The 14,640-nt window shown below is 46.5% G+C and overlaps 1 protein-coding gene across 3 annotated transcripts in view; it reads right to left on the bottom strand.

The window, feature by feature from the left end:
* Window positions 1–9,184: 9,184 nt before the first annotated feature.
* The window catches only part of SEMA5B (semaphorin 5B), a 123,019-nt gene continuing 117,563 nt past the window's right edge, over window positions 9,185–14,640 (bottom strand). Inside the window, exons 14-22 of one of the 3 annotated variants that reach the window (XM_023520555.1) lie at window positions 13,966–14,109; window positions 13,621–13,768; window positions 13,274–13,499; window positions 12,901–13,119; window positions 12,251–12,421; window positions 11,999–12,148; window positions 11,644–11,688; window positions 10,993–11,198; window positions 9,185–10,760 (exon numbers count right to left, since the gene is read on the bottom strand). In XM_023520555.1, the coding sequence (XP_023376323.1) occupies window positions 10,602–10,760; window positions 10,993–11,198; window positions 11,644–11,688; window positions 11,999–12,148; window positions 12,251–12,421; window positions 12,901–13,119; window positions 13,274–13,499; window positions 13,621–13,768; window positions 13,966–14,109 (1,468 nt within the window). In that variant the 3' untranslated portion in view covers window positions 9,185–10,601. The remainder of the gene's footprint in view (window positions 10,761–10,992; window positions 11,199–11,643; window positions 11,689–11,998; window positions 12,149–12,250; window positions 12,422–12,900; window positions 13,120–13,273; window positions 13,500–13,620; window positions 13,769–13,965; window positions 14,110–14,640) is intronic. The other 2 variants (XM_023520500.1, XM_023520522.1) reach the window with 2 other exon arrangements.

The following is a 14,640-nucleotide window of genomic DNA, read 5'->3' as shown; positions in this document are numbered from 1 at the left end:
GATACTATGCGCCTATGGTTACAAGAATCACAGTTACTTCAGCTGTGTTAGCAAGGTGAGATGAATGAGTATGGTGGCTGGAGTCAAGAGAAGGGGCAGCTACCCTTCCCCTTATCTCCTTTAGCCAGCTTAGTCTAGTCTCTCTCTCTCTGTGGAGGTTCGGTGTGTCTGCTCCATTTTTTTGCCACTGGCCAATCTTCATTCTTCAGTCCAAATCCCACAGCAATCCAATCTGATTGGCTTAGCCGATTTTCCTCTAGGCTTCATAGCAGAATCTTTCATGCCGGGCCACCCTATGGCAGGTGGAGGCAATCATTGTCCATCCTTGTTCAAAGACAAGCCTAATGTAGCTTGTCTGATGGGAGGAGGACTGGTATGAGGGTGGGGGCTGTTTTAGAACTCTGGGAATAACAGACTTGACAGGACCATGACTGATTGAGATAGAAGTCTGGTTTTCCTCATGCATCTTTGTCCCACGCCCCTGCCATAAATCAAGTTAAAATAATGGCCTTTATATCACTATTTAGAGACCTAGGTCCTATACAGACCTAGGTCCTATACAGACATTAAGATGAAGATTGATTGAGAGAACACAGGAACTTTCTAAATCCAAAAAGATGCCCTAAGCAGCTGGAAGGCCCCACTCCTTTCCCAGATGAAAGTGAGAGATGTAGAGGGTCAGAAGAGAGCCACAAAGAAATTCCAGGAACCTCAGGCCTGTTTCCAACTCCTGAAATATGGAGGCGGGTGGAAGAAGGGAAGGTCACAGTGTCTCTACAGCTTTGATGTAGAGGGCTCTGGCAATCCCTCTGCCCAAACGGTCTCATCTGCCAGGTACAGTTCCTGAAAGTCCCAGCATCACTTACTTCTTTGAGGTTAGGCCTGTAAAGCCTTTATTACGCTGCACTGTCAACCAGTCACACTGAAGCTGGAATTTTCTTATTATTTTCTTATTTTCAATTAGTATTTTAGAAAACAGGGTCCTAGAAAACCCAGGACATCACACAGACAGAGTTTGATGGCAAAAGAACAGGTGTGGTAGAGCCCTCAAGGGGGTAGAGCCCTCAAGGGGGGTCTGACCAGGTGCCTGGGGACCAGGGCCATGGGGGGAGGGGAACTCCTCGGAGATGGCAGAACACAGAAATCACCTTGACTGACTGACTCTCTTTTCCCAGAATAAGCCCTACCACTAAAACTGGAGAATTACCAATGAAAGAGAGAGACGTATAAAACTAGGTGTGATGTGATGTTACAGTAAGTAAATTTAAATTTAAAATGTGTATACCCTGAGTAATTCATTCTGCCATTATAGTTACACACATACAAGGACAGTCTTTGCAACATTGTAAGGAAAGACTAAAAACATCCTTAAAGTCCCTCAGTAGGGGGTTAGTTAAATAAACCGTGGTGCAATTGTTATGAAGAAAGCCCTGGAGTGCTCTCAGGAAGATTGCTGAGTGGGCAGGCTGGCGCTGAGCAGTGTACCAGGCAGGCTTGAATGTTGCTGGGAACACACAATGGAGCAAATATTACAACCAGTATTGAGTTAAAGCTGAGGCCAGAGACAAGAGATCACCATCTAAGAACAAAACTTCTGGGATGCAAGAATTAATCTGAAATTTTGTCCCAAAGAATGAAATTATTCTTATAACTTTGCTATTAAAATTGCTAATATCAAACGTTAAGTTTGACCGTGCAGGAACAGTAATTGCTCAGCACGGTCAGCTGCAGTTTTGTGATAATAAGTAGGATGTTCACTTCACTGAGAACAGTAAAAAAGCCAGATTTTTTTTTTTCTTTTCTTTACTCTCTCATGATCTTTATTATGTCTAGGTCAAAGGTGATTTATCATGGATATTTTACATGATTTGGTAATTTTTTCTGCTTATGAAATGTTGAAGTAGAAAAGCAGCCTTTCTCTTTTTTTAATTCATTTTTATAAGATATGAATTCCTGAGTAAAATTTATTCTTGAAAGACTCATAACCTAAATGGAATACCCCAAATTAAACAATGCTTAAAGGCCATTTTGTTTCATAGAATAAATGCTAGGTAGATACCAAACCAGTTGACAAATATTAGAATTATGATTTAATCACATCTCTATTATTCTGCATTATTTTGAATTGTTTAACATTAGTTGACTCACGAAAACTATAATGTTCTTCCTAAAGTTATATAGTTAACGTTCTCTCACAACATTCTTTTAACTCTGTCTTTTTTCCTATTTATTTGCTATTTTAAAATGCTTAATTGTGTTTGAGCATAAATCAGCAGCTTTTACAATCATCATTAATGTGGCATTTGACTCTTACAATACTCTCTCTCTCTATATATATATATATGTATATATACACACACACACACACACACACACACACACACACACACACATATATAGTTTCACTGACTGATAGAATTTTAACATATGAAGCACAAAGAGATTCATCTAGACATTTATAGCAAGTACTATATATTAACAATAAATCTAAATGCTGTGCCCTGTGCATACAGCTAGAGTTGGCGTAGTGATTCAGTATGATGGTAACCTATGTACCCATGCCTGTACAAGCTTGGAAGTCTATAAATGATGATTAGTCTATAAACCTTGATTAGCCACAAGCTTGGAAGTCTATAAATGATGATGAAGTGCACATTCAGCAATTTAGAAATCCAAAACCTAAGGCAAAATGTGAATTCTTAGACTTTTGGCTGAATACCAAGGTCAAAGCTGAATTTTGGTACATTCTATGTACATGCACATAAACATCCATATATGCATATATATCCATTGTCCACCTCTATTTGCCTCCGAGAAAGGGAGCTCGAGACCCAGCAATCAAGGATGGGAGACTCACTTTCTACCGGATATCCTTTTATAGTGTTTGGTGTTTTCTTTTTTTTTTTTTTTTTACCCCACACGTGTATTCTTTTTAAAAAGCCGCGATGCTCATTAAAGAAATTCATTAAAAAAAAAATGTATATTGAAGGAAAGTTTGATCCTGCCTACAAGAAATGCTGTTGGTGAAGGCTGCAGATGTCAAGCAGGAATTTAACACATCTGGTTACATCTAGGAGAGCTGCGTGACAAGATCTACTTGGGGCCTGCACCCCTAAGAATCTCAAAAGGGAGATTTACTGGGGTGAAAGACATAAACTCTTTGTGTTTGAAAATGTACAATGCTAGGCAGAGCTGATTAGGAATGCAGCAAGTATGGCGGGGTCTTGTGTCCCATCAGTCCCCAGACACTAGAGTACAGTCCTAGGGATTTTCCCTTTAATGGTTATTGGGACCACATGGGTAGTGATGAATTTTTCAATGACTTTCAGACGCTGAGGCCGGAGTCCCTACTGTGGTCATGAGCACAGCCAACGCGGTCAGGAAATTAGATGCCCAGCCCCTGAAGGCACTGAGCGAGTGTCCTGTTGGCAGCTCAGGATGAGGAGAGAGGCTTTGCCTGAGTGTGTGTCTGGCTGGACTGTAGGGGTTCTCCAGTGAATCCTCAAGGGTGACCGAGCAGTGCAGCTGGAGGCCGCAGAGTAACCTGAGCAAAGGGCCAGACTGGACAGAAGCAGCTAGGCCCAGTGAGAAGGCCCAGGGTTATAGAGATCTGAGTCATATGGCCACAGAATCAGTTGAAAGACTCTCCTTTAGGACAATACTGGTTCTTAGGTACTCAGGGCTCTGGACCAAGACTAGTGAGCCATTGTTCGATATTAATGGCTGGGTGTCCCTTCTCTACTGGAAGCCCCGCTTTTAGAATGTTGCAATTTGGGGAGATAATACTCGTTCAGTTGGCTCTCTGAAGAAGACATTTCCCCAGGTTTCTGTGTGAGGACAGTGGATTCAGGGTGCCTGAATTCCCCAGAAGATGACCCAGACCTTGATAGCACAGCAGACTCTGAGACAAGTCATAGGTGGCAAAGAAAGGCCCAGCGCTGTAGCAACACCAGAGCTCTGAGAATCATAGAACTTGACAGAGACCTTGGGCCCAACCCTGCCAGTATATAGGCCAGAAAACAGAAACCCAAAGAGGGGAAGAGATTTGCTGAGGTCACACAGCTGGTGAGTTAAAGACAGAGACTCTGAGCTCTTATATTCTGTCCCACATCCATTCTCCCACACAACAAATAATCGGAACAGATAGTATGGGACAGATACCTGACCCTCGCCAGCTGTCAAAGCAAGTTTGGGTCAATAGCCTCTGTGCCCAGATGACATGTACCAACTCAGACTAAATTTTAATTTTGAGTAGCCTTGAATTGTGCTTTCTGCCTTTGGATGCAGAACTTGGAATCCAGCATTTAGTCAGAGAAAATCCGCCCCTCACCCAGATGTACCAACTCCTGTCAACAGCCCCTCCCAACTTTGTGTGGAAATGATCTCTCTGCATCATGAATGGCTTCTTACCTTGGATGCTTGAGGGGTACATTTGACTTGCTCAGAGACACGGCTTGTGATCAAGGTTGCCCTGTATTCTGGGTGCAAATAACTATCCACCACTATGGACAGTCTCTGCCACCCTCTCTGGAGCCCCGGTTTTTGTTTCTCATCTGAACCTCACTTGTCCTGATGTCTAGAAGGGGCCCAGCTCTGTTTCCTTCTCCTAGAGAAATGAGCCTCTCCACCCACACCCTGTTCCTTTCCTCACTCTTAGGCATCTGCTTCCTCTGGTGAGCATAAGGATGAGAGCTCACCAACGTCAGCTTCCAAACTGATGGTTCCCCAGCCTGGGCCCTTTACTTGTTCAAGGTAACTGCCCCCATGCAGGGTACACAGGAGAGAAATGTGTCCCCTAAAGTCTGTGTACCGGAGATTCATGGTGGTGACAGCGAGAAGTCTTGTTACTTCAGTCATTCATGCAAAATAAGTGCAATTTTCATTTAAAAAAAAACAATAGTTCTGACTATGTAAGAAATCCAAATATCTGTGTTTCAAAACAGGCATAGGATCAATTAGAGAAATATTGAAATCCTTTTGATCAAGAGTTAATATCTTTTATACAAGTGCTCTTAAAAAGGAATAGGGAAAAGATGACTACCTAAGAGAAAAGATGCAGAGTATTCCCCTTAAAAGAAAAAACGCAAATGGCCAATACGTATATGGGGGGAAAGGGTTACTTACTGAATATTTAAAAATGAAATTTTGAACAATTGTGCTTTAAAAGAAACACTATCAAATTGATAACAAGCACATGGGCTGCTTGGGTTGAAATTCTGGCTCCCTCACTGACTAGCTTTGTGACTTTGGGCAATTAAATTTATTAAAACTCAGTTTCGTCATCTGTAAATTGGGCATAATAATAGTACTTTCTTCTTAGGATTGGTGAAAACTGAATAAGGTGTCAATGCACAGCACTTGGTACAGTGCTTGGAGGGGATGGCACTTATCGGTGTTAGTTATTAGGGTAATAAAATGAGAATACACTGCTAGTGGGATGTATTCCCACAAGCAAGAGACCTGGCCATAGACATTACATTCTAGAATTTATCCTAAGGACATGGTCAGAGACATAGATACAAATGCCCATAATAGCATTCTTTGGTAAAGAAAATTTTGGAACAAGTAAGAGTGGTTTAAATTATGATAAATTTATGTGATAGAATTATGCATTTATATAATAGAGTTGACTAAATTTACGTAATAGAATAGATAAGTCTATGTAATAGAAAGAGGATTTATATAACAGACTGTTTTAGGTCAGGATTTTTCAACCGTTATGCAAACAACTTTTTCAAAGTAAATCTTCCTCAGTGGTGTAAACAAACTAAGTATATAAAAATTGAACTTTCTCTTGTTCAGGTGGTGGGTTTGGGAGTGTGTTACCTCTCCTTGGCCCACTCTTAGGACAGCCACTGAAGGGGGTCCTGAGTCTCACAGAATGTTTTACGACGTAGGAAAATGCGGATATAATGCTATGTGTTAAAATCAGAATAAAAGTCATATACATAGTATGTCTTAATTTTATAAAACACTCTCAAATCCACACAGCCATAGAAAAATGCCCAGAAGAGAACAGATAAAATAATGATGGTTGTCTCCTGGTTGGATTTTAGGGCATGTATAGTTTTTTTTTATTAGCTTTTTTTTTTCTTTTAATTTCTCTAATGAACATATACTATGGTTGTAATCAGGAAAAATAATTATTTAAAAGAAGTTTTTATTCCTTTCTTTCCCAATATTCGCTCCAACATTCAATTGGCACAAGTTCCAAGGTTCGTCTCTCCATAAAAAAATAAAAATAAATAAAAAATTGTAATCTATCTGTATTACAAGTTATGCTTCAGTTCACGTACAGTGTTTTAATTATTATGATTATATAAATATGGTTGCCCTAAGTGGTAAATAATGATTACATTTCTTTTCCTGTGTTCTTTTGCTTTTCCTGGTGTTAATAATTATTTCATTATTGGAGAGAGGGGACTGTGACAGGGATGGGACAGAAGAAAGGGATCCTGTTTGTCAAAGTTCTGTTTGACCTGGATGGTCATTACAAAGGTGTTTGCTATCCTCCTACAATAATCTGTATCGTTGCTCTCCAGGCCTGTTATCTGTCAGCCTAATATCTCCCCTCACCCGCTTCCCATGTTAGATCCTCTTTCTTTTGGATACACATTTTCTTTATTTACTTTTTAGTTTTAGTGAAACAAGGGCACATGTGAGATACATTTTTTTGAGACTCTGCATTTCTGAAAAATGTTTTTACTCTACTCTCATATGACTCATAGTTTGGTCGAGTAAAAAATTCACAAGCAAACATTATTTTACTTCAGAATTTAGAGAATAATTTCCACTATATTCTAAATCCCGTTAGGAAGAGGTTTATACCATTTGTATTCCTAACTTCTGTCTGCTGTTAGGCTGATATTTTCAAATGTCAGGTTTATGGGCCTCAGGGTAAATCCTTCTCAGCTAGGTACAGGATGGGCTCTTTGATCTGGAGAGCTCTTCCTTTGGTTCTGGAAAATTTCCCATATTCTTTCTCTGATACTTTCCTCTTCTGAGTTTTTTAATGGGCTGTTAGAACCCCTGGATTGATTCTCTAAGTTTCTTTTCTTTTCTCTATTTTCTATCTCTTTGACTTTTTGTTTGACTTTCTGGGAAATTTTATCTTTAATTTTTTTCTGCTATCAATTTTTTAAATTACAGTAGCTTTAATTAGTCCTTTTTATTGCATCCTGTGTCATTTCATGAATGTAATATCTTCACTTATTTTGAAGAATTATGGTGTCTTATACAAGTTCTCTCTATATACCATCTCTAATTTAATTGCATTCCTCTTTATCTGTTTACTTGTTTTGGTCTTTCTTTCATGTTGGTGCTTTTTCTGATGTTCATGCCCATTCCTATTTAAGAGTGAAGCTCTGTGTAGTTGGGCATGGCTTGTTAATGAGTGTACTTCTCTGTAGGACTATTACGTGGATGACTAGCTGGCTTATTCTTTCAGAATCTGTAGCCTTGATTTGTTTCTTTAAAGAATCATCTTCCAATCTCCTGCCTGGAGTAGGTGAGGGAGAAACCTAGGTGCCAGAGTCTTGAGTTAGCTGGAAAAGGCAACCGCTGAGTCCCATCGATAATCATATAGTCCATTGAAAATCATATAGTCCTCAGTTGTCCAAACAAGCTATTACCATACACCTGCTTCCGTGCCTGGTATCCCCATGTCCAGGGCCTCTCAGGTTCAGTGTCTCAAGGAAACATACTGACCCTTGTAGAGACAGAGGAATGGTGACCTAGCTGCAAGAGTTGGGAGTAAAGACAACGTGATGGTCTAGCTGAAGTTTACACACAGATTTTCAACCAACCCCTCTTTCACACTCCCACCTTAACCCTACCTTCCCCAATACTTGGTTCTTCTAATTATTGATTCTTGCGACATTGCTCGGGTACTTAGGTTTGACTCACATCCACTCTACCAGGTGATTGCTGTTCCTCCATCTGCTTTCCATCTTCATGTATTAGGATTTGAAATTACAGATACTCCCTGTTTTTTATTGGAAACAGTGACAGAGCTCTTTTTTCTTTCTTTCTTTTTTTTTATAGTGTCGTTGAGAGAAATGGGAACAAATGTCTTCACATCAGCATTTAAATCTCTAAGTCTCTGCCTTGGTTTTAATATAACTGTGATTATAATTTTGGTTTCTTGAATCCTCTACATTTTCTGCAATAAACATGTATCACTTTAATAATATGAACACACACGGGTACACACATACAAAGTTGTTTAAAGATAAGAGGGCCCAAGAAGGCCTGGGGCACCCAGCTCTGCATCTTCTACCCCCTTTTGCTGAGCCAGCTGGGCCCATGAAGCCCCTTTATCTTTCACACCTCAGCTTCTTGACACCATGCAACCATTCACGTGGCCTCAAACACTTGCCAGAGAGCACCAAACCTTCCTTCCAAGGAGCACATTCCTAGCTTTCTCATCTCTGGGCCAGGGCTGATTATGAAGTAGCCTTTGCCAACCATGCAAGCTAATTTTCATGCAGTATGGATTCCTTCATGCATTCTGAATAGTCATGCATCCAAAACCACAACAGTTTTTATAAAAAGAGAATTCAGTGTGTGTGTGTGTGTGTGTGTGTGTGTGTGCATGTGTGTGGTGTGTTTTGCCATGGCACCCATGGTTTTCTTCCCACTGATGACATTCCAGTCAATAGGGGCTAGGCATTACCTGGGAATTTTCCATGACTACTTCCTACAGACCTTTCTAGTCCTTTCGGTTGGACATATGAGTAGCTTTTGGGAAGCAGGCACACTGGGCCCTCAAACATTCCTGAACTTCACTGGCTCTACCAAGTTCAAGATGCCCAAATCTAAAATATCCCCAGAGGCTTCCACAAGCGCTGGACTTGTGTGGCTAACAGGAACCCAGTGAGAAATCCCAAAGCTGCAGAAATATTCCTATGAATCCTGAGCTCTCTCTGACTGGATTCCATGTTGGCCTGAGGACACTGCTATTTCAGGACATGGGATTTCCAGGACATGGGATCCAGAAATACTCTTTTCCTCCTTCTCTACCACTAGGATCACAGGCCTTATAGCTTGACCTACAAGTGGACTTTGCTGGGAATCTTATGAGAATTGATCCAGCCAATTAAGTCAGGAAATTGCTCTCTAAATTTAACATGTCCATCATTCTTATCCCAAATAACAGCATTGACTTGGTGGGCTGAGGCTTCAAGGTTATTTTTATTTAATCCAGCAAAAACCGTATTGGGCTTCCTCCACCTCACAGGTTTACTCATTTCTCAGTCAATTTTGATTTTATTAAACTCAGCATTGTAAAAACCTCATTTAAAAAAAAAAACAACAAACAAACCCTCATCAACACTCCCCTGCTGGATTTACACATTCCCCCTCTGGAGCTGTTGCCTGGAAGAGCCGCTAAGGGAGCAGGCAGAAATCTCTCCTGTTGTGTTGTCTTTGGTGTACTTTGTGCTCCTACTTTCGGACTTGCTTGTCCTTCATCTCTTTTCCAAAAAGGGTTTAGGGCGACATGTGTGTATAAACATAGACTCACGAATGGAAGTATATCCTCTATTAAGGTCAAATTCTACTCGGGTCATTTCCTCCACCCTGAGAAGACCATCGGTCACCCCAGTGCATTGCTGTGATTGACTAGACCATGCCAAGAGGAGCCCACGCGCACATGCACGAAGACGAAGTTACATTTGGAGACTGGATATCATCTTTAATTAATAATGCCACAGCCCAACATCCTTTTTGTTGCTGTAGCAGGTTGTGATTGTGTGTGTATGTGTTCCTGAACAGATGAGGGGCCAGCAGAGGCTCCCAAGCAGGTCTCAGCCAACAGCTCTTTTGAGCAGCAACTGGAAGACAGTCTCCATAGTGGCACAGAGGCTGGGCTCCTGCCTCCCTTTCTTCTGGGTCACCCTTCGTGCATTCTGGAGGCAAGTCTGAGGCCTGTGCCAGCCCAGATTAAAGGGCTTCTCAGCAAAGATCAGTCTTCAGTCCCCCAGCCCTTACTGTCTCTGACTAGAGGGATGTCCCTGGGCAAAGTACACACAGCTAGGTACAGGTGGAGAACCTAGTTTGGTCTTGGTCCCTCTGTCACACTGGGGGAGCACCACAATGGCCCAGCCCTGGGCAAAGAATCCAGAGCTTCTGGGGCCATCTGATTAGTTCCTTTCAGAGATAATCAGAATGTAGCTCAGGCCCTTCCTGGGGCCAGTCAGAGAGAAGCAGACTTGGCCCATGATGGCCACACAGTTGTTGTTTCCCACCCAAACGTAAAAGCCTGCTTTCCTGCCATCTCCGTTGTCCAATTCCTCACATGCCCAGTAGGTCCATAGCCCAGACATGGCAGGGAAGGTTAGCATGATGGTGAGTTGAAAGGAGGCCATGAAGAGACCTAGGCTGAGCTAGGAACTGCAGCCATGTGCCAGCCTGAAGCCAGCCCTCTCCCCCATGGTCACCGCCAGCCAGAGCTCTTTGAAGCCGGATGGGACCCCCACAAGGCAAGGCAGCAAGTTCTTGGCCAAGTGCAGAAGGAGAAAACCAAACTGGCTCTATGGTCCCATCTCCACCTGCTCTGTGCCTTAGGAAGGCAAGGAGCCCAAGTCCTCGAGACAGTGGTATCAGCTGTTGGGGAAGCACCGTTGTCCAGGTGATGCCTCAGGCCGGAAGCTGTGTTTGTTGAGTGGGCTGGGGTAGTACGTGGTCGTGTACACATTGGTCTGCTGCAACGGGTAGAAGCTGGCTTTGTCATCAGGGATCAGGTTATTCTTGTTCAGAGTCTGGGAGAGGGAAGAAACCAGAGAAGAAAGGGTGAACGGAGAGATGGGGAGAGGGGACAGGCCAGGGCAAGGAGATCAGGAGCCAGGCAATGAAAGAATATTCTAACTGCTGACAGTGTTCTGTTCACAACACCACTGCTTCCTCCCGAGTACCCAGCCCAGTATGCCCCGCTTAGGGCCAGAACCAATCCACCCGTCACCCTGCTCTCCATTTCTACAGAAGGGCTCTCACCTTGAACTCCATGGGTGTGTACTTCTCATTCTTGGGGGTGCCCCCACCCTTGTAGTGCAGGTGGTTGGGGGTGGCAGGATGGACGAGTGTGGACTCCTGGGACTGGCGCTGGCAGTGCTGGCAGGACAGGTACACTGCCAAGGTCAGCAGCCCAGAGCCCAGGAAGCAGGAGATGCCCGTAGCCACCAAGTGGATGAGACTGAACCCTGGGAGAGAGAAGGGCAAGTGGTAAGGAAAGGGCCACTGTGCAGAGGAAAGCCTCCTGACTGCCTCCCAAAAGGAGGCTCTGAGACACAGAGGAAGGGGCTTTGAGACCAGAGACAATGGAAATAGGGAGGCAGGGCAGCCCCTCACCAGGGGCCTCTGTCACAGGGCTACCTCTAGCTTGGGTCAGAGGAGGCAACCAGAGGATGTGGAGTCAGGTGACTCTTGTTGATTATATACCCGATGACTGCCTCCTAAGTCGGGGGCATGGATGGAACTGCCCAGAGCCCCCTCCACATGGTCTAAAGTACTGGGGAACCTCCACAAGGTTTGTCTGTCTGGAGTAGGAGGTGGAGAGACTCCAGATTTCGTAGTAGCGGGGGGTCTCCTCCTTGAGGAGGAGGGATAGAAAGACAGTGTCATGAGGGAAGGGCAGGTTCCTTTTACCTCCACAGCCGGTGGCCTCCTCCACACTGGAGGCAGGCAGGATCACTGCAAGAAAGACAAGTGGGGAGGGTGTTGGGGCAGGGAGGAGAGGGGAGGGGTCCCTCTGGGGCTAGGTGTGTCTCTGGGAGGACCCCTGGGTCAGCACAGAGCTGTGGAATGGGCCTGTGGGGTGTCATTTCCCTCTGTCCCACGCAGACCCTACCTCTAAGAAGGGTAGCCCATTCACTACATGAGGCCCCAAGTGGGTGTGCCTGGTGTTTCATCCTGTACCTCCCATGATACAACTTCAGAAGGGGAAGGGAGTTGGGGGCTCAGTGGGAAGGGCTGCTGTGAAGGTTCTGGCTTGAGGACCTACCGGGAATCTCACTGTAGGGGCAGGGGCGGCTCTGGCTGCTGTTTCCAGCACAGGGGTTGGGCCCTGGGACCAGCTCCTCACAGCGCCGGCTGCGGGTCTGGGCTCCATCTTCAGTGCATGCACTCCACTCAGACCACGGCGACCAGCCTTCTGTGGGTTGTGGGTTGGGACGAGGTTAACTGCCCGGGACCCTCTGGTGGGGATTGGAGAGTTCCAAGGTGCTCCCCAGCCCCAGCCAGATGTACTCAGTACCTGGGCAGGCTTGCGTGGCACACAGTGCCTCCTCTGTGTGCAGCCCCAGACAGATGTCCTCGCCTGGGGAGGGCGCGGGGCTGGTGCAAGAACGGGTGCGTTGATAATGGCCACCACCACAGGAGGCTGAGCATGTGGACCAGGAGGTCCAGCAGGACCAGGCACCACGTACTGCAAGGGGATGGGATATGTGAGGGGGTCTGCAGTGCAGGCAGGGCCAGAGACAGTCTTCTACCCCATCCCAGGGAAGGCCACTCTGTCCTGGGCCACACTGACCTCAATGCCCTCCCTCCCCGCCCCTCATAGCTCAGTCTTAGGGAGTGGCCTTCCCCTTCAGGGTGATAGGAGGGAAATACAGGCTGCAGAGGAGTCATCGAAAACCACCTCAAAACTGGCTAAACTCACTAGAGAGAAAAAAGTGACAGAGAGGGGGAGGAAAGGCCCTGCTCCGTGGTGTAGCTGCTGTGTCCATGTTTAGGGCAAGGTATTGCTCTGGGGGCCCCTTATACAGAGTTGGCAGGGAGAAGAGGCCACCTGAGCATAAAGCGTGTTCTGGGTAGACCTGAGGGTCTCCCAGTTGGGGGTTCTCTGGGCGGAGATTTCCCTAGGCTGAGGTTTCCCTGGGCCAAGATCCCTTAGGGCTAGGTTACCTGGACAAGCCTGGGGGTTGCAGTCCTGGTACTCGGCGGCGTCGCCCACGCAGGGCAGACCCCCGTTGCGCGGCTCGGGGTTCGTGCATGTCCTCTTGCGGACGCGGAAGCCCAGCTCACAGTCCCGGGAGCAGGACGACCACGGGCCCCAGGCTGCCCAGCCCCCGCTCACCGTGTGCGGGCCGGTGCCCCCGCTGCGCAAGAGATCCTCCACCAGGGCTGGGGGTGGGGGGACTGGCCTCAGTGACAAGGGCTTCTTCCAAACCCTGTGTTGCGCCCAACCTGAGCTCCCGCTCCCGGCCACCCCCTCCCTTGCCCCATCGCTCTGGGCCTGGGAGGGAGGGTGGCGGGTGGTGAAGGCGTGAGACTGTACCGTCGGTGTCGCAGGTTCCGGAGCCGTCCGCAGGGCAAGTTCGGGTCTCCATCCTCCTCCTGCCAAACTGCAGGCCGTGGGGGTCGGGCAGGGGCGCGCGGCACGTGAAGCGGAATCGCTGCTCCTGTCGCGCCCCGCCCTGAGTCACGTTCACCGGCAGCCACGGCGTCCACGGTGTGTTGCGCCGCACTTCGGGGCAGCCCTCGGGGTTGCAGGTCTTGAACTCCTTCGGGATGGGAGGTGGGCTGTTGCATAGCATCGCAGCCTCCAGATCTGGCCCGGCCTGCCCTCCCCTTGGCTACAGGTCCGGAGACCCGGTCCCGCCCGCGTTCAGCCCGCGCCCTCACCACGCTGCAGCCAGGGCAGGAGTTGCCGTTCTCACAGGCCCGACGCCGCGATTGCACGCCGCCCCCACAGTTGCTGCTGCACTTATTCCAGGAGCCCCAGGATGCCCAGAAGATAGGCACCGGGCAAGGCGTGTTTTCGTTACAGAACCTGAGGGGTATGAAGGGAGGGAGATCATCGTTCTAGGGAGCAGATACCCTCTTCCCTTAATGAGAGCCCACTGGGAATGCAACTGGGAAGGATGAGAGTCCATTGGATCACCCAGAAAAATACTGGTCACTTTCTGGGACCTCAGGACTAGCTAGCTTCTCTCTGTCTTAGAAATCCCCAGCCACAGCCTAGCTCACCGCTCCTCCCGACTCTTGCCCACGCAGATGCGGCCCCCGTGGCGGGGAGCAGGGTTGCTGCAACTTCGCTGGCGGACCTGGAATCCCATCCCACAGGTCGTGCTGCACAGGGCCCACGACGACCACGCGGTCCACGCCCCATTCCTGGTGGGGTCGGAGGGGACAAACAGATGACTTCTGAGCCCTAGCTTCTCAGATCTAGTCTACATCTGGGCAGATGGATTTTGTTGTTGTCAAGAAGTGCCAGACAGTGACACAGAAAATATTAGCTCCTAACCAGGCCATTTCAGGCAGACATCTCATTCGTTCATTTGTTCATTCATTCTTTAACATATATTGAGAGCTTTCTTGCATGTATGGGGCTGTGCTCAGGACTAAAAGTACAGACATAGAACATGGCCTCTACTCACAGAGGGAAAAGACACATTCTCTAGAGAAGGCCCCAGTCGCCTTTCCAATCTACAACCTTCCTTTCAACCCTTGCAGTCAAATCCATGCTCTCTCCCCTCTTCTACCACTGCACATGCCTTGCTCCAACCTCAGATAGCACTCACTCTTGTCTACTTTGACTCCTATTTTCAAATGTTCGCTCTACCATTTACTGGCTGGATAAGCCTGGGCAAGTTACTGAAATTCTCTGTGCCTCATCGTACTATTATCTTTAAAGTAAGGATA

The sequence above is a fragment of the Pteropus vampyrus genome, unplaced genomic scaffold (assembly GCF_000151845.1).
Source record: "Pteropus vampyrus isolate Shadow unplaced genomic scaffold, Pvam_2.0 Scaffold1, whole genome shotgun sequence".
NCBI lineage: Eukaryota > Metazoa > Chordata > Mammalia > Chiroptera > Pteropodidae > Pteropus > Pteropus vampyrus.
Note: the sequence above shows the minus strand (reverse complement) of the source record. Positions and strands in the feature narration are given on the sequence as shown.